Source organism: Scyliorhinus torazame, chromosome 8 (assembly GCF_047496885.1).
Source record: "Scyliorhinus torazame isolate Kashiwa2021f chromosome 8, sScyTor2.1, whole genome shotgun sequence".
Lineage (NCBI taxonomy): Eukaryota > Metazoa > Chordata > Chondrichthyes > Carcharhiniformes > Scyliorhinidae > Scyliorhinus > Scyliorhinus torazame.
The window spans coordinates 158474047-158497160 of NC_092714.1; the positions used below are offsets into that span (position 1 = coordinate 158474047).

General features: G+C 57.5%; 1 protein-coding gene across 4 annotated transcripts in view; it reads left to right on the forward strand.

The window, feature by feature from the left end:
* phex (phosphate regulating endopeptidase homolog, X-linked) overlaps window positions 1-23114 on the forward strand; it is a 691216-nt gene that overhangs the window by 252107 nt on the left and 415995 nt on the right. For all 4 annotated transcript variants that reach the window (XM_072514452.1, XM_072514453.1, XM_072514455.1 and 1 more), the window contains exon 5: window positions 4160-4246. In XM_072514452.1, coding sequence (XP_072370553.1) covers window positions 4160-4246 — 87 coding nt within the window. The remainder of the gene's footprint in view (window positions 1-4159; window positions 4247-23114) is intronic.

Genomic DNA, 23114 nt, shown 5'->3' on the forward strand with positions numbered 1-23114 from the left:
CCAGTCTAGTAGGTGGGTGATGAATTCGGGTTGACCGCCTCAAGGGTAGGTCTGGAACCACCGGCTGAGGAATGGGCCTAGCCACGGGCGACGACGGAAGGGGCATGGTGGCAGGCAGCTCCACAAAGTCGATATCAGGAATAACAGGAAGGCGCAGTGTCGGTGTAAGGTCCCGTAGCGAGCGTGGAAGTAGGCGAAGAGCCCGGAGATTGCGCCTATGAATGGATCCATCAGGCATGCGAACCAGGAACGAGCGGGGAGCCACACGTCGGAGAACTTCGGCAGGTGCTGACCAGCCACCTTCTGGTAGGTGGATGCGGACTTCATCTCCAGGGGCCAGGGCGGGAAGATCAGTTGCCCGTGTGTCATATGCCCTCTTCTGGCGACCGCGCTGCTGTTGCATTCTGTGTAGTACCGGAGCATGGTTGGTTGGGGGTGCCAGAATGGAAGGCACAGTGGTCCTGAGGGTGCGACCCAAGAACAGCTGGGCTGGTGAGAGGCCAGTGGCTAGTGGGGCCGAGTGATAGGCAGAAATCCGATCCAGCAGCAGCACCCTTGCAGAGGAGCCGCTTGACAATGTGAACGCCCTTCTCCGCCTTTCCATTGGACTGGGGATGCAGAGGGCTGGACGTCACGTGTGTGAAACCATATGAGGCAGCAAACGATGACCATTCCTGGCTGGCGAAACAGGGCCCATTGTCCGACATGACAGTCATCGGAATGCCGTGGGGAGCGAAGGTGGCTTTGCAGGCCCTTATGACAGCGGACAATGTCAAATCGTGCAGGCGTATGACCACTGGATAGTTGGAAAAGTAGTCAATGACGATGACATAGTCCCTGCCGAGCGCATGAAAGAGGCCCACACCCACCTTCGCCCAGGAGGACGTCACCAGCTCATGGGGCAGACGCGTCTCAGGAGGTTGCGCCGGTTGAAACCTTTGGCAGGTGGGGCAGTTGAGCACCATATTGGCAATGTCGTCACTGATGCCCGGCAAGTATGCCGCCTCTCGGGCCCTCCGTCTGCACTTCTCGACCCCCAGGTGGCCTTCGTGTAGTTGGTCGAGGACCAGCCTGTGCATGCTGTGCGGAATCACAATCCGGTCCAGTTTTAGAAGGACACCATCAATGACGGCCAAGTCGTCTCGGACATTGTAGAACTGCGGGCACTGCCCTTTGAGCTACCCTCCCGTCATGTGGCGCATCGCCCGTTGTAGAAGGGGGTCAGCCGCAGTCTCTCAGCGAATACGGGCCAGACTGGAGTCGTCAGCTGGCAGATTTGCCGATGTGAAAGCCACCTGCTCTTCGACCTGACAGATGAACCCCTCCGAATCTGGCGGTGTGCTCACTGCTCTGGATAGGGCATCCGCAACGATGAGTTCCTTCCCTGGGGTGTAGACCAGTTGGAAGTTGTACCTCCTGAGTTTAAGTAGGATGCGCTGGAGGCGAGGGGTCATCTCGTTCAGGTCCATATTTATGATGCTGACCAGGGGGCGGTGGTCAGTCTCAACGGTAAACCGGGGGAGACCATACACATAGTCATGGAACTTGTCCAACCCGGTTAGCAAGCCCAGGCACTCCTTTTCGATCTGCGCGTAGCGCTGTTCTGTGGGGGTCATGGCCCGCGAGGCATAGGCGACCGGGGCCCATGACGCAGTGTCATCCCGCTGCAGGAGTATCGCCCCAATGCTGGACTGGCTGGCATCAGTCGAGATTTTGGTGGCACGAGACGTGTCGAAAAACACCAATACTGGTGCAGTGGTGAGCTTAAGTTTGAGCTCCTCCCATTTCTGCTGCTGTGTGTGCTGCCACTGGAACTCCGTGGACTTCTTGACGAGGTGGCGCAGTGCTGTCGTGTGGGAGGCAAGGTTGGGAATGAACTTCCCCAGGAAGTTGACCATGCCTAGGAAGCGTAGCACTGCTTTCTTGTCTGCCGGCTGCAGCATGGCTGTAATGGCGCTCACCTTGTCTGCATCCGGACGGACCACTGACTGGGAAATGTGGTCCCCCAGGAACCTCAGCTCGGTTTGGCCGAAAGAACACTTGGCTCGGTTGAGGCGCAGGCCGTTTTCGCGTATGCGCGCAAAGACGCGCTGGAGACGATTGATGTGCTCCTGTGGTGTGGTGAACCAGATGGTGATGTCGTCCACGTAGACGCGCACCCCTTCGATGCCTTCCATCATCTGCTCCATGATCCTATGAAAGACCTCGATGCCGAGATGATACCAAATGGCATTCTGTTGTAGCAGAACCTGCCGAAAGGAGTGTTGAAGATGCACAGCTTTCGGCTGGACGGATCCAGTTGGATCTGCCAAAAACCCTTCGAGGCATCCAGTTTTGTGAAGATTTTAGCCCGGGCCATTTCGCTCGTGATCCCTTCCCGTTTGGGTATGGGGTAGTGTTCCCTCATTATGTTGTTGTTGAGGTCCTTTGGATCAATGCAGATCCGGAGCTCGCCGGAGGGTTTCTTAACACACACCATGGAGCTGACCCATGGCGTGGGCTCCGTGACCCGGGATAGGACCCCTTGGACCTGGAGATCCTGCAGCTGCTGCTTGAGGTGGTCTTTGCGTGGCGCTGGGACCCTGCGAGGTGCGTGAATGACTGGGGTGGCCTCCGGTTTGAGCCAAATTCTGTAGGTATAGGGCAGTGATCCCATGCCCGCGAATGCCTCCTGGTTGTGGGCGAGGAGCGATTGGAGCTGTGCCCCGAACTCTGCATCCGGGAAGTCAGATGTGCCGTCTGGAGAGAGAGTGGACTCGTTGCACGAGGTGGAGAGCCTTGCAAGCTTCGATTGCGGAGGCTAAGGTGAGGCTTTTTATTTTTAAGAGCTGCTGGCGCAGGGTGCCCGAGGTGACTCCAAAAACGATCTGGTCCCGAATCATGGAATCGGAGGTGGTGTCGTAACCGCAGGACTGCGTGAGGATACGGAGATGCGTAAGGAATGACTGAAAGGGCTCATCCTTACCTTGCAGGCGCTGCTGGAAGAGATACCTCTCAAAACTCTCATTGACCTCAACGTTGAAGTGTTGGTCGAGCTTGAGAAGGACCGTCTTGTACTTGGTCTTGTCCGCGCCTTCCGCCAACACCAGGGAGTTGTAGACATGGATGGCGTGTTGACCTGCGGTGGTGAGGAGGATGGTGATCTTTCTGGTGTCCGAGGCACTTTCTTTTTCGTTGGTTCCAGAAAGAGCTGGAAGCGCTGTTTGAACAGCTTCCAATTAACGCCGAGGTTTCCAGCGACTTGCAGCGGCTGCGGTGTGTTGATGGTGTCCATGGCGCAGGCTGGCAGATTCCGGAGGATTTGTAGGTAGGTACCAAAGTCACTCCTGGTACTATGAAGTGTTGGGTACTCTGCTACACAGACAAACCAACACGGTTGCGAATGGTACAACGCAGTTTTATTTCAAACATCTATTTACACTGGTAAACTGTTTACTGAGGTTCAATCATGACCCTTGATTCTGTGGACCTATTCCTAATTCTATCTTGTAGTGGCTGAGTGGCTTGTAATGAGCTCTGTGCCCTGAGCCGTCTCCTGCTCGAGTGCCCAGGAAGTGTCGTGTTCCCTGTTTTGTACTGTGTATGCTCTTGCCTGTGATTGGCTGTCGTGTTGTGTGTGTTGATTGGTCCGTTGATCTGTCCATCAGTATGTATGTATGTATGTGCTATGATGTTTACCTGAATATCATGACATATTCCTCTCTGTCTGCTTCTCCATCCTGTTTTCTCTCCCCTGCCCCTTTCTCTTCATCTCATTTTCCCCTCTACCTTCTCCCCCTCCGTGCCTCTCCCCTCTCCAGAACCCACTCCACCTCTCTGCCCCTCTTCTTTCCCTTCTTCCTACCCTCACCCCTTTTGCCTCTTCTCATCTTCCCCTCTCTCTTTGGCTTTCCCCTTCTCTTTCCTCCCCACTATCTCACCCTCTCTCCCCTTTCCCTACTCCTCTCAGTCTTTCCTCCCGCCCTCCTCCAACCCACTCCCACCTTCCCCCTCCCAAATCCTAGCCCTGCGCCCCCCCCCCCCCCCCCCGCTCCATTGGCCTCTCCTTGAGTGAATGTGTAAGTAGAGCTCCGTGAACCCCCATTGGGAAATATTCTGTTCAATCAGATGCTGATCTTATCCCCTGAATATTGCTTTTCTGTTTTTTGTACTTCTATAGAGCTGTTAGAAAACCCGATTGACGAAGAAAAGGATGATGAGGTTACAGAAAAAACGAAACAACTTTACCAATCCTGCATGAATGAGAGTGAGTAATTGGGCAAGTTCTGGTAAATCTCTGATGTTTGTGCAGGAGTCCAGCCGTCATTGTCTTGGCAATGTCGAAGGATGGCCGGTTAATTAATTTGATTTAAATTCTTGCTGCTGAAATGTCACATTTGTATATTCATGGTGTGACCTTGATGCTAATGTATCCTCCATTGGGTGATCTGTGCCACTTTCTCATGTCTAAACTTGACTTGACTTTGGAATAAGATCTAACTGACACTTGGGGTGAGATTTTAAGTCCCCATTCGCCATCAACGTAAACAGCGACGCAGGCCCAAAGCCTCACAAGATTTTCACTGGCAAGATTTCATTTTCCTCGTGACGTAATGAGGTTCCGCCCCCGAATCAGTGTGCCACAAAACATCTAGTTCAAGACTAGTTATTTAATTTTGACTAAACTGTGGGTAGATTAAACTATTGCTGACCAAACTGTGGAGCTTCTGTTAGATGGGGTTACAGGGATATGGGGATAGGGTGGAGGTGTGGGCTTACGTAGGGTGCTTTTTCCGAGAGCTGGTGCAGACCCGATGGGCTGAATGGCCTCCTTCTGCACTGTAACTTCTATGATATTCTATGATATTTTCACTTACCACAGTTTTAGGTATGCCATGTCTTGCAAAGGTCGATTTTGTATGCATTACCACATAACTTGCCGAGGAGCTTGGCAGAAGGGCTATTTCTGGAAAATTTAAATAATGAAATGAAATGATCTTTATTGTCACAAGTAGGCTTACATTAACACTGCAATGAAGTTACTGTGAAAAGCCCCTAGTCACCACATTGCGACACCTGTTCGGGTACACAGAGGGAGAATTCAGAATTCTCAGCTGATACGGGTATTGATCCCGCGCTGCTGGCCTTGTACTGCATCACACACCAGCTGTCTAGCCCACTGAGCTAAACCAGCCCTACTGTCAATGAATAATAGTCAACGACTATCAGATATTCCTTGCCATTGAGGTAGAATAAATCCATTCCAACTTTTTGCCATGGAGCTGATGGTATTTCATCTATGTTCATTGGTTCTTTCCCTTGCGGGTGCTGACTCTTTTGACATGTTTCACATTTCTCCATCATGTCTTGTATATCCAGCAGTATCTCTGGGTCTCCATTTGCAGTTCTCAATCCCGAAGTGACCCTTAGGAATTCGTTTTAGCATTCCGCTACGTAGAGACTGTGGAATCATAATTCTTTCTTGCCTTAATACTAGCCCATTTAATTTTAACTTATCTAAGATCTAATGTCATGATATTTTGTGCATGACTTTTTAGGAAACCATTGTTAAGGTTTTGTATTACCATCTGCAACACCTCACCTTTTGCTGTCTCTTCGACAGTTTGTGTCGACTTGTGTCTGATGCTGGCAGTGCATCAGTGATCATGTCTAAGTGAGGTTGTACATCTCCAGTAGACCTGACAGTGTGCGTTGTTGGAGCTCTGGATAACGCATCTGCTACCACTATGTATTTGACAGGCATGTATATCAACTCAAAGTCATATCTTTGAAGCATTAGCATGAGACGCTGGAGACAATTTGTTGAGATTTTTTTTAATGAATGCAACAAGTAGTTGCATCAACTACCAGCCCGAGACATTTTTTTTCAATCTGTGTATATCTGCAGGCTCCTTCAGTGACAGTTTCCAGTTGTTTCCATCGTCTTGTTGCAGCAATACTACACATATACCATCTTCTGATATGCCAGTAGATATTTTGGTGTTTATTGTTGGATCAAGAAACGTCAGCACGAATGTGGTTGTAAGAGCTTTCTTCAGCTGGAGCCACTCCTGCTCATGCCGCTCTGCCCAAGTGAAATCATTCATTTTCTGTAGGGTGTCTCTGAGACATGGGGCGGAATTCTCGATAATCGGCGCGATGGCCGGAACCCGGCGCTAAAAACGGTGCGAATCACTCCGGCGTCGGGCCCCCCGAAACAGCGCAAATTCTCCAGCCCAGAATGGGCTAGCAGCGGCGTGATGCCATTCGTCACCCATTACGGACGCGCGGCATTGCAGCACAAAAGACGGCCCCCGCCACCCCCCCCCCCCCGCCGGAGACCCGTCAAAATGGCCACCCGCCGCGCAGCGCCGAGGTTCCAGAAGCGGGGCATCGAGGCGCTCCTGGACGCAGTGGAGCAGAGGAAGGAGGCCCTGTACCCCGAACACAGGCGCAGGGTCGCCCCACGCCTCAGCTAGCACCTGTGGAGGGAGGTGGCAGAGGCCGTCAGTGCCGTGGCTGTGACACCAAGGACAGGCGACCACTGCCACAAGAAGGTCAATGACCTAGTCAGGGCAGCCAGGCAGCCATATCCCACTCCATATCCCCCTTCCCCCATATCCACATCCTCCATATCCCCCATATCCCCACCCCCCATATTCCCCATCCCCCCTCCCCATTCTCCATATCCCCCATCCCCCATATCCCCCATCCTCCATGTCCCCCATCCCCTATATCCCCCATCCCATATCTCCAGCCCCCCATATCCCCCATATACCCAGCTCCCCCTCCCCCACCCCGGCACTCGCCCACCTCCCTCCCCCATCTCCGGCACTCGCGCTCTACTCCCCGGCACTCGCCCAACCCCCTCCCCCCTCCCCGGCACTCACTCTCTCCTCCCCAGTACTCACCCACCCCCTCCCCAGCACTCGCCCCTCCTCCCCGGCACTCACCCACTCCACCCCGGCACTCACCCTGCCCCCTCCCCGGCACTTGCCCCCTCCCCGGCACTCGCCATCCCCGCTCCCCGGCATTCGCCCTCCCCGCTCCCCGGCACTCGCCCTCTCCTCCCCGCCACTCGGCCAACCCCCCTCCACCCTCCCCGGCACTCGCCCACCCCACTCCCCCTCCCGGCACTCACCCACCTCCCTCCCCGCTCCCCGGCACTCGCCCTCTCCTCCCCGGCACTCGCCCGCCCCCCTCCCCGGCACTCACTTACCCCCCTCCACCCTCCCCGGCACTCGCCCTCCACGCTCCCCGGCACTCGCCCTCTCCTCCCCGCCACTCGGCCAACCCCCTCCCCCCTCCCCGGCACTCACCCACCCCCCTCCCCGGCACTCATCTACCCCCCTCCACCCTCCCCGGCACTCGCCCTCCCCGCTCCTCGGCACTCGCCCTCTCCTCCCCGCCACTCGCCCAACCCCCTCCCCCCTCCCCGGCACTCACCCACCCCCCTCCCTGTCACTCACCGACCCCCCTCCCCGGCACTCACCCACCCCCCTCCCCGGCACTCACCGACCCCCCTCCCCGGCACTCGCCCTCTCCTCCGCTGCACTCGCCCAACCCCCTCCCCCCTCCCCGGCACTCACCCACCCCCCTCCCTGGCACTCACCGACCCCCCTCCCCGGCACTTGCCCACCACCCTCCCCCACACCGGCATTCGCCCACCCCACTCCCCCTCCCTGCACTCACCCACCGCCCTCCCCCATCTCCGGCACTCGCCCTCTCCTCCCCGGCACTCGCCCGCCCCCCTCCCCGGCACGCACCCTCCCCCCTCCACCCTCCCCGGCACTCGCCCGCCCCCCTCCCCGGCACTCACCTACCCCCCTCCACCCTCCCCGGCACTCGCCCACCCCCCTCCCCAGCACTCGCCCTCTCCTCCCCAGCATTCACCCTGCCCCCTCCCCGGCACTCGCCCTCTCCTCTCCGGCATTCGCCCACCCCCCTCCCCCTCCCCGGCTCTCGCCCTCCCCGCTCCCCGGCATTCGCCCCCTCCTTCCCGGCACTCGCCCAACCCCTTCCCTGCTCCCCGGCATTCACCCACCCCCCTCCCCGGCACTCGCCCACCACCCTCCCCCACACCGGCACTCGCCCACCCCCCCCTCCCCGGCACTCACCCTCTCCTCCCCGGCACTCACCCTCCCCCCCTCCCCGGCACTCGCCCTCTCCTCCCCGGCACTCGCCCTCCCCCCCTCCCCGGCACTCGCCCTCCCCCCCTCCCCGGCACTCGCCCTCTCCTCCCCGGCACTCGCCCTCCCCCCTCCCCGGCACTCGCCCTCCCCGGCACTCGCCCTCCCCCCCTCCCCGGCACTCGCCCTCCCCCCCTCCCCGGCACTCGCCCTCCCCCCTCCCCGGCACTCGCCCTCCCCCCCCTCCCCCTCCCCCCTCCGCCCCCCTCCCCTTCCCCCTCCCCCTTCCGCCCCCCTCCCCCTCTGCCCCCCTCCCCCTCCCCGGCACTCGCCCGCCCCCCTCCCCATCCTCCATATCCCCCATCCTCCATATCCCCCTTCCCCCATATCCACATCCTCCATATCCCCCATATCCCCACCCCCCATATTCCCCATCCCCCCTCCCCATTCTCCATATCCCCCATCCCCCATATCCCCCATCCTCCATGTCCCCCATCCCCTATATCCCCCATCCCATATCTCCAGCCCCCCATATCCCCCATATACCCAGCTCCCCCTCCCCCACTCGCGCTCTACTCCCCGGCACTCGTCCAACCCCCTCCCCCCTCCCCGGCACTCACTCTCTCCTCCCCAGTACTCACCCACCCCCTCCCCAGCACTCGCCCCTCCTCCCCGGCACTCACCCACTCCACCCCGGCACTCACCCTGCCCCCTCCCCGGCACTTGCCCCCTCCCCGGCACTCGCCATCCCCGCTCCCCGGCATTCGCCCTCCCCGCTCCCCGGCACTCGCCCTCTCCTCCCCGCCACTCGGCCAACCCCCCTCCACCCTCCCCGGCACTCGCCCACCCCACTCCCCCTCCCGGCACTCACCCACCTCCCTCCCCGCTCCCCGGCACTCGCCCTCTCCTCCCCGGCACTCGCCCGCCCCCCTCCCCGGCACTCACTTACCCCCCTCCACCCTCCCCGGCACTCGCCCTCCACGCTCCCCGGCACTCGCCCTCTCCTCCCCGCCACTCGGCCAACCCCCTCCCCCCTCCCCGGCACTCACCCACCCCCCTCCCCGGCACTCACCTACCCCCCTCCACCCTCCCCGGCACTCGCCCTCCCCGCTCCCCGGCACTCGCCCTCTCCTCCCCGCCACTCGGCCAACCCCCTCCCCCCTCCCCGGCACTCACCCACCCCCCTCCCCGGCACTCATCTACCCCCCTCCACCCTCCCCGGCACTCGCCCTCCCCGCTCCCCGGCACTCGCCCTCTCCTCCCCGGAACACGCCCAACCCCCTCCCCCCTCCCCGGCACTCACCCACCCCCCTCCCTGTCACTCACCGACCCCCCTCCCCGGCACTCACCCACCCCCCTCCCCGGCACTCACCGACCCCCCTCCCCGGCACTCGCCCTCTCCTCCGCTGCACTCGCCCAACCCCCTCCCCCCTCCCCGGCACTCACCCACCCCCCTCCCTGGCACTCACCGACCCCCCTCCCCGGCACTTGCCCACCACCCTCCCCCACACCGGCACTCACCCACCGCCCTCCCCCATCTCCGGCACTCGCCCTCTCCTCCCCGGCACTCGCCCGCCCCCCTCCCCGGCACGCACCCTCCCCCCTCCACCCTCCCCGGCACTCGCCCGCCCCCCTCCCCGGCACTCACCTACCCCCCTCCACCCTCCCCGGCACTCGCCCACCCCCCTCCCCAGCACTCGCCCTCTCCTCCCCAGCATTCACCCTGCCCCCTCCCCGGCACTCGCCCTCTCCTCTCCGGCATTCGCCCACCCCCCTCCCCCTCCCCGGCTCTCGCCCTCCCCGCTCCCCGGCATTCGCCCCCTCCTTCCCGGCACTCGCCCAACCCCTTCCCTGCTCCCCGGCATTCACCCACCCCCCTCCCCGGCACTCGCCCACCACCCTCCCCCACACCGGCACTCGCCCACCCCCCCCCTCCCCGGCACTCACCCTCTCCTCCCCGGCACTCACCCTCCCCCCCTCCCCGGCACTCGCCCTCTCCTCCCCGGCACTCGCCCTCCCCCCCTCCCCGGCACTCGCCCTCTCCTCCCCGGCACTCGCCCTCCCCCCTCCCCGGCACTCGCCCTCCCCGGCACTCGCCCTCCCCCCCTCCCCGGCACTCGCCCTCCCCCCCTCCCCGGCACTCGCCCGCCCCCCTCCCCGGCACTCGGCCGCCCCCCTCCCTCTTCCCCGGCACTCGCCCGCCCCCCCTCCCCGGCGCCCACCCTCCCCCTCCCCGGCACTCGCCCGCCCCCTTCCCCAGCACACACCCTGCCCCCTCCCCGGCACTCGCCCTCTCCTCCCCGGCACTCGCCCTCCCCGCTCCCCGGCACTCGCCCTCTCTCCCCGGCACTCGCCCGCCCCCTTCCCCGGCACTCGCCCGCCCCCCTCCCCGGCACTCGCCCGCCCCCCTCCCCGGCACTCGCCCGCCCCCCTCCCCGGCACTCACCCACCCCCCTCCCCGGCACTCACCCTCTCCTCCCCGGGACTCACCCACCCCCTCCCCAGCACTCGCCCTCTCCTCCCCAGCACTCACCCTGCCCCCTCTCCGGCACTCGCCCTCTCCTCTCCGGCACTCGCCCACCCCCCTCACCCTCCCCGGCTCTCGCCCTCCCCGCTCCCCGGCATTCGCCCTCTCCTCCCCGGCACTCGCCCAACCCCTTCCCCTCTCCCCGGCATTCACCCACCCCCCTCCCCGGCACTCGCCCTCTCCTCCCTGGCACTCGCCCAACCCCCTCCCCCCTCCCCGGCACTCACCCACCCCCCTCCCCGGCACTCACCGAACCCCCTCCCCGGCACTCGCCCTCTCCTCCGCTGCACTCGCCCAACCCCCTCCCCCCTCCCCGGCACTCACCCACCCCCCTCCCTGGCACTCACCGACCCCCCTCCCCGGCACTTGCCCACCACCCTCCCCCACACCGGCATTCGCCCACCCCACTCCCCCTCTCCGGCACTCACCCTCCCCCCCCTCCCCGGCACTCGCCCTCTCCTCCCCGGCACTCACCCTCCCCCCCTCCCCGGCACTCGCCTGCCCCTCTCCCCGGCACTCGCCCGCCCCTCTCCCCGGCACTCGCCCGCCCCCCTCCCCCTCCCCGGCACTCGCCCGCCCCCCCTCCCCGGCGCCCACCCTCCCCCTCCCCGGCACTCGCCCGCCCCCTTCCCCGGCACTCGCCTGCCCACTTCCCCGGCACTCGCCCGCCCCCGTCCCCCTCCTCGGCACTCGCCCGCCCCCTTCCCCGGCACTCGCCCGCCCCCGTCCCCCTTCCCCGGCACTCGCCTGCCCCCCTCCCCGGCACTCACCCTCTCCTCCCCAGCACACACCCTGCCCCCTCCCCGGCACTCGCCCTCTCCTCCCCGGCACTCGCCCTCCCTGCTCCCCGGCACTCGCCCTCTCTCCCCGGCATTCGCCCAACTCCTTCCCCCCTCCCCGGCATTCACTCACCCCCCTCCCCGGCACTCGCCCTCTCCTCCTCGGCATTCGCCCAACACCCTCCCCCCTCCCCGGCACTCACTCACCCCCCTCCCCGGCACTCGCCCTCTCCTCCTCGGCATTCGCCCAACAACCTCCCCCCTCCCCGTCACTCACCCACCCCCCTCCCCTGCACTTGCCCACCGCCCACCTCCACCCCAGCACTCGCCCTCCTCCCTCCCCCAACTCCGGCACTCGCCCTCTCCTCCACGGAACTCACCCTCCTCCCCCTCCCCGGCACTCGCCCGCCCCCTTCCCCGGCACTCGCCTGCCCCTCTCCCTGGCACTCGCCCGCCACCCTCCCCCTCCCCGGCACTTGCCCGCCCCCTCCCCCTCCCCGGCACTCGCCCGCCCCCCCTCCCCCGCACCCACCCTCCCCAGCCCCGGCACTCGCCCGCCCCCTTCCCCGGCACTCGCCTGCCCCCCCTCCCCGGCACTCGCCCGCCCCCCTACCCCTCCCCGGCACTCGCCCGCCCCCTTCCCCGGCACTCGCCCGCCCCCTCCCCCTCCCTGGCACTCGCCCTCTCCTCCCCGGCACTCGCCCACCACCCTCCACGGCACTCGCCCTCTCCTCCCCATCACTCGCCCTCTCCTTCCCAGCACTCGCCCTCCTTGCTCCCCAGCACTTGCCCTCCCCCCTCCCTGGCACTCGCCTATCCCCTCCACCCTCCCCGGCACTCGTCCTCTCCTCCCCGGCACTCGCCCGCTCCTCAACAGCACTCGACCACCCCGGCAGTCGCCTAACCCCCTCCCCCCTCCACGGCACTCGCCTAACCCACTCCACCCTCTCCGGCACTCGCCCTCTCCTCCCCGGCACTCGCCCGCCCCCTTCCCCGGCACTCGCCTAACCCACTCCACCCTCTCCGGCACTCGCCCTCTCCTCCCCGGCACTCGCCCGCCCCCTTCCCCGGCACTCGCCCGCCCCCCTTCCCCCTCCCCGGCACTCGTCCTCTCCTCCCCGGCACTCGCCCTCCCCGCTCCCCGGCAGTCACCCTCCCCCTCCCCGGCACTCGCCCACCCCCCTCCCCGGCACTCGCCCTCTCCTCCCCTGCACTTGCCCACCACCCTCCCCCACACTGGCACTTGCCCACCCTACTCCCCCTCCCCGGCACTCACCCACCTCCCTCCCCCATCTCCGGCACTCGCCCTCTCCTCCCCGGCACTCGCCCTCCCCCACCCCGACACTCGCCCTCTCCTCTCCGGCACTCGCCCACCTCCCTCTCCCATCTCCGGCACTCGCCCTCTCGTCCCCTGCACTTGCCCACCGCCCACCCCCACCCCAGCACTCACCCACCACCCTCCCCCTCCCCGGCATTTGCCCACCTCCCTCCCCCATCTCCGGCACTCGCCCTCTCCTCCCCGGCACTCGCCCTCTCCTCCCCGGCACTCGCCTTCCCCGCTCCCCGGCACTCGCCTACCCCACTCCCCCCTCCCCGGCACTCGCCTACCCTCCACCACCCTCCCCGGCACACGCCCTCTTCTCCCCTGCACTTGCCCACCCCCCTCCTCCTCCCCGGCACTCCACCTCCCCCACTCCACACACCCCCACCCTTCTCCACACATAGAACATAGAACATTACAGCGCAGTACAGGCCCTTCGGCCCTCGATGTTGCGCCGACCTGTGAAACCACTCTAAAGCCCATCTACACTATTCCCTTATCGTCCATATGTCTATCTTCAATGACCATTTGAATACCCTTAGTGTTGGCGAGTCCACGACTGTTGCAGGCAGCGCATTCCACGCCCTTAATACTCTCTGAGTAAAGAACCTACCTCTGACATCTGTCCTATATCTATCTCCCCTCAATTTAAAGGTATGTCCCCTCGTGCTAGACATCACCATCCGAGGAAAAAGGCTCTCACTGTCCACCCTATCCAATCCTCTGATCATCTTGTATGCCTCAATTAAGTCACCTCTTAACCTTCTTCTCTCTAACGAAAACAGCCTCAAGTCCCTCAGCCTTTCCTCATAAGATTTTCCCTCCATACCAGGCAACATCCTGGTAAATCTCCTCTGCACCCGCTCCAAAGCCTCCACGTCCTTCCTATAATGCGGTGACCAGAATTGCACGCAATACTCCAAATGCAGCCGCACCAGAGCTTTGTACAGCTGCAACAGGACCTCATGGCTCCGAAACTCAATCCCGCTACTAATAAAAGCTAACACACCATACGCCTTCTTAACAACCCTCTCAACATGGGTGGCAACTTTCAGGGACCTTTGTACATGGACACCGAGATCTCTCTGCTCATCCACACTGCCAAGAATCTTACCATTAGCCCCAGTACTCTGTCTTCTTGCTATTCCTTACAAAATGAATCACCTCACACTTTTCTGCATTAAACTCCATTTGCCACCTCTCAGCCCAGTGCTGCAGCTTATCTATGTCCCTCTGTAACTTGTAACATCCTTCCGCACTGTCCACAACTCCACCGACTTTAGTGTCATCTGCAAATTTACTCACCCATCCTTCTACGCCCTCCTCCAGGTCATTTATAAAAATGACAAACAGCAGTGGCCCCAAAACAGATCCTTGTGGTACACCACTAGTAACTGGACTCCAGTCTGAACATTGCCCATCAACCACCACCCTTTGTCTTCTTCCAGCTAGCCAATTTCTGATCCAAATTGCTAAATCACCCTGAATCCCATGCCTCCGTATTTTCTGTAGTAGCCTACCGTGGGGAACCTTATCAAACGCTTTACTGAAATCCATATACACCACATCAACTGCTTTACCCTCATCCACCTTTTTGGCCTACCCTTCACAAAACTGTGTTAACTATCTCTAATCAAATTATTCCTTTCCAGATGATTATACATCCTATCTCTTATAAACTTTTCCAAGATTTTGCCCACAACAGAAGTAAGGCTCACTGGTCTATAGTTACCGGTGTTGTCTCTACTCCCCTTCTTGAACAAGGGGACAACATTTGCTATCCTCCAGTCTTCTGGCACTACTCCTGTAGACAAAGATGACTTACAGATCAAAGCCAAAGGCTCAGCAATCTCCTCCCTAGCTTCCCAGAGAATCCTAGGATAAATCCCATCCAGCCCAGGGGACTTATCTATTTTCACACTTTCCAGAACTGCTAACGCCTCCTCCTTATGAACCACAAGCCCTTCTAGTCTAGAAGCCTGAATCTCAGTATTCTCCTCGACAACATTGTCTTTTTCCTGTGTGAATACTGACGAAAAATATTCATTTAGCACCTCTCCTATCTCCTCGGACTCCAAGCACAACTTCCCACTACTGTCCTTGACTGGCCCTACTCTGACCCTAGTCATTCGTTTATTCCTGACGTATCAACAGAAAGCTTTAGGGTTATCCTTGATCCTACCTGCCAAAGACTTCTCATGTCCCCTCCTGGCTCTTCTTAGCTCTCTCTTTAGGTCCTTCCTAGTTAACTTGTAACTCTTGAGCACCCTAACTGAACCTTCATGTCTCATCTTTACATAAGCCTCCTTCTTCCTCTTGACAAGTGTTTCGACTGCTTTAGTAAACCACGGTTCCCTTGCTCGACCACTTCCTCCCTGCCTGACAGGTACATACTTATCAAGGACACGCAGTAGCTGTTCCTTGAACAAGCTCCACATTTCCATTGTGCCCATTCCCTGCAGTTTTCCTCTCCATCCGATGCATCCTAAGTCTTCCCTCATCGCATCATAATTGCCTTTCCCCCAGATATAACTCTTGCCCTGTGGTATATACCTATCCCTTTCCATTACTAAAGTAAACGTAATCGAATTGTGGTCACTATCACCAAAGTGCTCACCTACCTCCAAATCTAACACCTGTCAAAGAACAAAGAACAAAGAAATGTACAGCACAGGAACAGGCCCTTTGGCCGTCCAAGCCCGTGCCGACCATGCTGCCCGACTAAACTACAATCTTCTACACTTTAGATTATCATAGAATTTACAGTGCAGAAGGAGACCATTCGGCCCATTGAGTCTGCACCGGCTCTTGGAAAGAGCACCCTACCCAAGGTCAACACCTCCACCCTATCCCCATAACCCAGCAACCCCACCCAACACTAAGGACAATTTTGGACACTAAGGTCAATTTATCATGGCCAATCCACCTAACCTGCACATCTTTGGACTGTGGGAGGAAACCGGAGCACCCGGAGGAAACCCACGCACACACGGGGAGGATGTGCAGACTCCGCACAGACAGTGACCCAAGCCGGAATCGAACCTGGGACCCTGGAGCTGTGAAGCAATTGTGCTATCCACAATGCTACCGTGCTGCCCAAATTAAATTTAGAGTACACAATTCTTCTTTTTCCAATTAAGGGGCAATTTAGCATGGCCAATCCACCTACCCTGCACATCTTTGAGTTGTGGGGGTGAGGCCCATGCAGACACGGACAGTAACCCAGAGCCGGGATCGAACCTGTGACCTTGGCACCATGAGGCAGCAGTGCTAATCACTGCACCACCGTGCTGTCCCTTCCTGGGTCTGTATCCCTCTATTCCCATCCTATTCATGTATTTGCCAAGATGCCCCTTAAATGTCACTATCGTCCCTGCTTCCACCACCTCCTCCGGTAGCGGTTCCAGGCACCCTCTGCGTAAAAAACTTGCCTCCTACATCTAATCTAAACCTTGCCCCTCTCACCTTAAACCTATGCCCCCTAGTAATTGACCCCTCTACCCTGGGGAAAAGCCTCTGACAATCCACTCTGTCTATGCCCCTCATAATTTTGTATCAGGTCTCCCCTCAACCTCCTTCGTTCCAGTGAGAACAAACCGAGTTTATTCAACCGCTACTCAGAGCTAATGCCCTCCATACCAGGCAACATTCTGGTAAATCTCTTCTGCACCCTCTCTAAAGCCTCCACATCCTTCTGGTAGTGTGGCGACCAGAATTGAACACTATACTCCAAGTGTGGCCTAACTAAGGTTCTATACAGCTGCAACATGACTTGCCAATTCTTATACTCAATGCCCCGGCCAATGAAGGCAAGCATGCCGTATGCCTTCTTGACTACCTTCTCCACCTGTGTTGCCCCTTTCAATGACCTGTGGACCTGTACTCCTAGATCTCTTTGACTTTCAATACTCTTGAGGGTTCTACCATTCACTGTATATTCCCTACGTGCATTAGACCTTCCAAAATGCATTATCTCACATTTGTCCAGATTAAACTCCATCTGCCATCTCTCCGCCCAAGTCTCCAAACAATCTAAATCCTGCTGCATCCTCTGACAGTCCTCATCGCTATCGGCAATTCCACCAACCTTTGTGTCGTCTGCAAACTTACTAATCAGACCAGTTACATTTTCCTCCAAATCATTTATATATACTACAAAGAGCAAAGGTCCCAGCACTGATCCCTGTGGAACACCACTGGTCACAGCCCTCCAATTAGAAAAGCATCCTTCCATTGCTACTCTCTGCCTTCTATGACCTAGCCAGTTCTGTATCCATCTTGCCAGCTCACCCCTGATCCCGTGTGACTTCACCTTTTGTACTAGTCTACCATGAGGGACCTTGTCAAAGGCCTTACTGAAGTCCATATAGACAACATCCGCTGCCCTACCTGCATCAATCATCTTAATGACCTCCTCGAAAAACTCTATCAAGTTAGCGAGACACGACCTCCCCTTCACAAAACCATGCTGCCTCTCACTAATACGTCCATTTGCTTCCAAATGGGAGTAGATCCTGTCTCGAAGAATTCTCTCCAGTAATTTCCCTACCACTGAAGTAAGGCTCACCGGCCTGTAGTTCCCTGGATTATCCTTGCTACCCTTCTTAAACAAAGGAACAACATTGGCTATTCTCCAGTCCTCCGGGACACCCCCTGAAGACAGTGAGGATCCAAAGATTTCTGTCAAGGCCTCAGCAATTTCCTCTCCAGCCTCCTTCAGTATTCTGGGGTAGATCCCATCAGACCCTGGGGACTTATCTACCTTAATATTTTTTAAGACACCCAACACCTCGTCTTTTTGGATCTCAATGTGACCCAGGCTATCTACACACCCTTCTCCAGACTCAACATCTACCAATTTCTTCTCTTTGGTGAATACTGATGCAAAGTATTCATTTAGTACCTCGCCCATTTCCTCTGGCTCCACACATAGATTCCCTTGCCTATCCTTCAGTGGGCCAACCCTTTCCCTGGCTACCCTCTTGCTTTTTATGTACGTGTAAAAAGCCTTGGGATTTTCCTTAACCCTATTTGCCAATGACTTTTCGTGACCCCTTCTAGCCCTCCTGACTCCTTGCTTAAGTTCCTTCCTACTTTCCTTATATTCCACGCAGGCTTCGTCTGTTCCCAACCTTTTAGCCCTGACAAATGCCTCCTTTTTCTTTTTGACGAGGCCTACAATATCTCTCGTTATCCAAGGTTCCCGAAAATTGCCGTATTTAGCCTTCTTCCTCACAGGAACATGCCGGTCCTGAATTCCTTTCAACTGACACTTGAAAGCCTCCCACATGTCAGATGTTGATTTGCCATCAAACATCCGCCCCCAATCTATGTTCTTCAGTTCCCGCCTAATATTGTTATAATTAGCCTTCCCCCAATTTAGCACATTCATCCTAGGACCACTCTTATCCTTGTCCACCAGTACTTTAAAACTTACTGAATTGTGGTCACTGTTACCGAAATGCTCCCCTACTGAAACTTCTACCACCTGGCTGGGCTCATTCCCCAATACCAGCTCCAGTACCGCCCCTTCCCTAGTTGGACTGTCTACATATTGTTTTAAGAAGCCCTCCTGGATGCTCCTTACAAACTCCGCCCCGTCTAAGCCCCTGGCACTAAGTGAGCCCCAGTCAATATTGGGGAAGTTGAAGTCTCCCATCACCACAACCCTGTTGTTTTTACTCTTTTCCAAAATCTGTCTACCTATCTGCTCCTCTATCTGCTGGCTGTTGGGAGGCCTGTAGTAAACCCCCAACATTGTGACTGCACCCTTCTTATTCCTGATCTCTACCCATATAGCCTCACTGCCCTCTGAGGTGTCCTCCCACAGTACAGCTGTGATATTCTCCCAAACCAGTAGCGCAACTCCACCTCCCCTTTTACATCCCCCTCTATCCCGCCTGAAACATCTAAATCCTGGAACGTTTAGCTGCCAATCCTGCCCTTCCCTCAACCAGGTCTCTGTAATGGCAACAACATCATAGTTCCAAGTACTAATCCAAGCTCTAAGTTCATCTGCCTTACCCGTAATACTTCTTGCATTAAAACATATGCACTTCAGGCCACCAGACCCGCTGTGTTCAGCAACTTCTCCCTGTCTGCTCTGCCTCAGAGCCCCACTGTCCCTATTCCCTAGTTCTCCCTCAATGCTCTCACCTTCTGACCTATTGCTCCCGTGCCCACCCCCCGCCATACTTGTTTGAACCCTCCCGTGTGACACTAGCAAACTGTCCTAGTTCATTACCCAGTACCAAATCCAATATGGCTTCGCCTCTCGTTGGCCTATCTATATACTGTGACAGGAAACCCTCCTAACACATTGGACAAAAGGTACTCGAACTATAGCGTTTCCAGTAAATATTTGGAAAGTTAAAGTCCCCCATAACAACTACCCTGTTGCTTTCGCTCCTATCCAGAATCATCTTTGCCATCCTTTCCTCTACATCTCTGGAACTTCTCGGTGGCCTGTAGAAAACCCCTAACAGGGTGACCTCTACTTTCCTGTTTCTAACCTCAGCCCATACTACCTCAGTAGACGAGTCCTCATCAAACGTCCTTTCTGCCACCGTAATACTTGACTAACAATGCCACCCCTCCCCCTCTTTTACCACCTTCCATGAGCTCACTGAAATATCTAAACCCTGGCACCTGCAACAACCATTCCTGTCCCTGCTCTAGCCATGTCTCCGAAATGGCCAAAACATCGAAGTCCCAGGTACCAACCCATGCCGCAAGTTCACCCACTTTATTCCGGATGCTCCTGGCATTTAAAACAACACATTTTAAACCACCTTCCTGCCTGTCGGTACACTCCTGCAACTTTGAAACCTTACTCATGACCTCACTACTCTCAACCTCCTGTATACTGGAGCTACAATTCAGGTTCCCAAGCCCCTGCTGAACTAGTTTAAATCCTCCCGAAGAACATTAGCAAATTTCCCCTTCAGGATATTGGTACCCCTCTGGTCCAGGTGCAGACCATCCCGTTTGTAGAGGTCCCACCGACCCCAGAATGAGCCCCAATTATCCAGAAATCTGAAACCCTCCCTCCTGCACCAACCCTGTAGCCACGTGTTGAACTCCTCTCTCTCCCTATTCCTCATCTCGCTATCACGTGGCACGGATAACAACCCAGAGATAATAACTCTGTTTGTCCTAGATCTAAGTTTCCACCCTAGCTCCCTGAATTCCTGCCTTACATCCCTATCCCTTTTCCTATCTATGTCGATGGTACCTATGTGGATCACGACTTGGGGCTGCTCCCCCTCCCCCTTAAGGATCCCCAAAACACGATCCGAGACATCACACACCCTGGCACCTGGAAGGCAACACAGCAACCTCGAGTTTCTCTTGTTCCCACAGAATCTCCTATCTATCCCCCTAATTATGGAGTCTCCAATGTCTAATGCTCTACTCCTCTCCCCCCTTCCCTTCTGAGCAACAGGGACAGACTCTGTGCCAGAGACCTGTACCCCATGGCTTACCCCTGGTAAGTCCCCCCCCCAACAGTATCCAAAGCGGTATACTTGTTACTAAGGGGAACGACCACAGGGAATCCCTGTACTGACTGCTTCCTCCCAGCCCCTGTCACTGTCACCCATCTATCTTTATTCTTCTGAGTAACTACATCCCTGAAGCTTCTATCTATGACCACCTCTGCCTCCCGAATGATCCGAAGTTCATCCAGCTCCAGCTCCCTAACGCGGTTTCTGAGGAGTTGGAGATGGATGCAGTTCCCACAGATGAAATCAGCAGGGACACTGACGGCGTCCCTCACCTCAAACATTCTGCAGGAGGAACATTACACTGCCTTCCCTGCTATCCCAGATAAAAAAAGAAAAAGAAAGCAAGAGCTTACCTGTTATTCACTCCCCTTCTCAGCAAGCACTCACTCAGCAGCCTCTGCGCCCCGCACGATAACACCTGAGGGAAAATAAACGGAAAACTACTTACCAGTCACCAGCCAATCCCTTACCTGCAGGCTGTGACTTCACGGATCAACTTCTTTCTGCTTCTACCTGCCCTCGAGCCTTCCTCTTTATCTTTACAGCGGTTGTTTTTTTTTTTGTTTAGAGCAGGGGTAGGGAGGGAAACACTGAAGAAGTGTTTTGGGTTTAAGTGTCACTTGACAACAGCTCCTCCACAAACCACGTTCAAGTTAGGGTGAGCACAACAGACGTATGCAAATTGCCCCCGCAACAGCCAATCAACAACTCCGCTCTACTGCCCTCTGCCCCCCACTCCACATGCCCCCCCATACTCCACACACCCCCTATTCCACACCACACCCTACTTTACACCCCCCTACTCCACCCCCCTACTCCACACCCCGCCCACTCCACACACACCCACTCCACACACACCCACTCCACACACACCCACTCCACACACACCCACTCCACACACACCCACTCCACACCCCCAATCCACATGCACACCCCCACTCCACACACTAACCCCCCCACTCCACACACAACCCCCCCACTCCACACACACACCCACTCCACACACACACACACACACACACACTCCACACCCCTCCCACTCCACACCATCCCCCCCCACTCCACCCCCCCAATCCACACACACTCCCCCAGTCCACACTCCCCCCACTCCACACACTCACACCCACTTCACCCCCCCCAACTCCACACACACACCCCCACTCCACCCCCCCACTCCACACCCACCCCCACTCCACACACACACACACACACACACTCCACCCCCCACTCCACCCCCCCACTCCACCCCCCCACTCCACCCCCCCACTCCACCCCCCCCACTCCACACCCCCACTCCACCCCCCCACTCCACCCCCCCACTCCACACACCCCCACTCCACCCCCCCCACTCCACACACACACACACCCACTCCACCCCCCCACTCCACAACCCTCCCACTCCACCCCCCCACTCCACGCACCCCCCCACACTCCACACACACACACACCCTCCTCACCAACTGCGGCAGAGCCGTCCCTTGTCCTGCGGCCACCCCACGCCGAGACCTACCTCCGCGCTGGCCGGCGTCAACCATCACAACTGGTTGACGCCGTTAAATAAGGCGGGACTTTGGCACATCCGGCCGGGAGAATTCGGGCATCCCCGGGGCCCATAGCGTCGCGCCAGTCCCCGCCATTCTCCGAGGTGGGCGGCGTGATTCGCGTCAGCGGGAATTTTGGGGGACCGGAGAATTTGGCAGCCGGCGGGGGCGGGATTCATGCTGACCCCCGGCAATTCCCCGACCCGGTGGGGGGTCGGAGGTTCCCGCCCATGCTGTTTTGGCTGAGAGATTATGAATAAACTTTCCTGTGATCATGTCCATTATTTGTAGTATTCCTTTTTTATCCGTGGATCGGGGCATGTTTAGTATGGCATTAATATTCATTTTATCTGGCTCTATTCTGTGAACAGAAAGCTTGTCGTCCAGGAATGTAATCTTTTATACTCCCAACTGGCATTTAGCCTTATTGAGCCTCAGCCCTTTCTGCCTGATGCTTTGTAAAACCTTGATCAGTCTGTTATTGTGTTCCTCTAAGGTGGAACCCGATACAATTATGTCGTCTACATATACCCGGATGCCCTCAATACCATTTTCCATAGCTCTGTGCAATATTTCAGACTCAGGTTTAATGTCAAAGGGCATGCGAAGAAAGCAACATCTGCCAAAAGGAATGCGCAGTATTTAGTACTTTCTTCATCAAACTTGAGCTGCCAGAATCCCTACGATGCATCGTGTTTGGTAAAACATTTTGAACAAACATCTCGCTTGTGACCTCTTCCCTCTTTGGAATTTGCTCATGCTCCCTTTTCATGTTTGCGTTCAAATCCTTGGGATCCATACAAATCCTGAGATGGTTATTCTTTTTCATACAGACCATTGAATTGACCCAATCTGTAGGCTCTTCTGTTTTCCTTATGACTCCAAATTGTGTCATCCTGTCAAACTCTGCCTTGGGACGGTCATGCAATGCTGCTGGAACTCTTCGAGGAGTGTGTATCGCCGGTTGAGCATCCGCTCTTAATTATATTTTATCTGTGAAAGGCAGGACACCAAAGCCCTTGAATATTTCCGGAAAGGCCTGTACAATGGACTCCACTGAGCCACTGTTTGTACTCAGTGCACAGGCAGTGCTATAGACTCTGTTATGGGCCAGGGTTTAGAGAACCCCAAAGTGTATCATGGAGTTCACTTGACCCACAACTTTTAATAGATTGTGGTATGGGGAGCACATGGCTCACTCTACAGGTGTGGTACAGCAGAAATGGAAAAGTATTTTTTAAAGCAAAACAATATTTATTCTATGAACTCAAGTTAACCTTTTTAAAACAAACAGTGAATATCTTAGCAATCATCAATTCAAAGGTACCCCCCC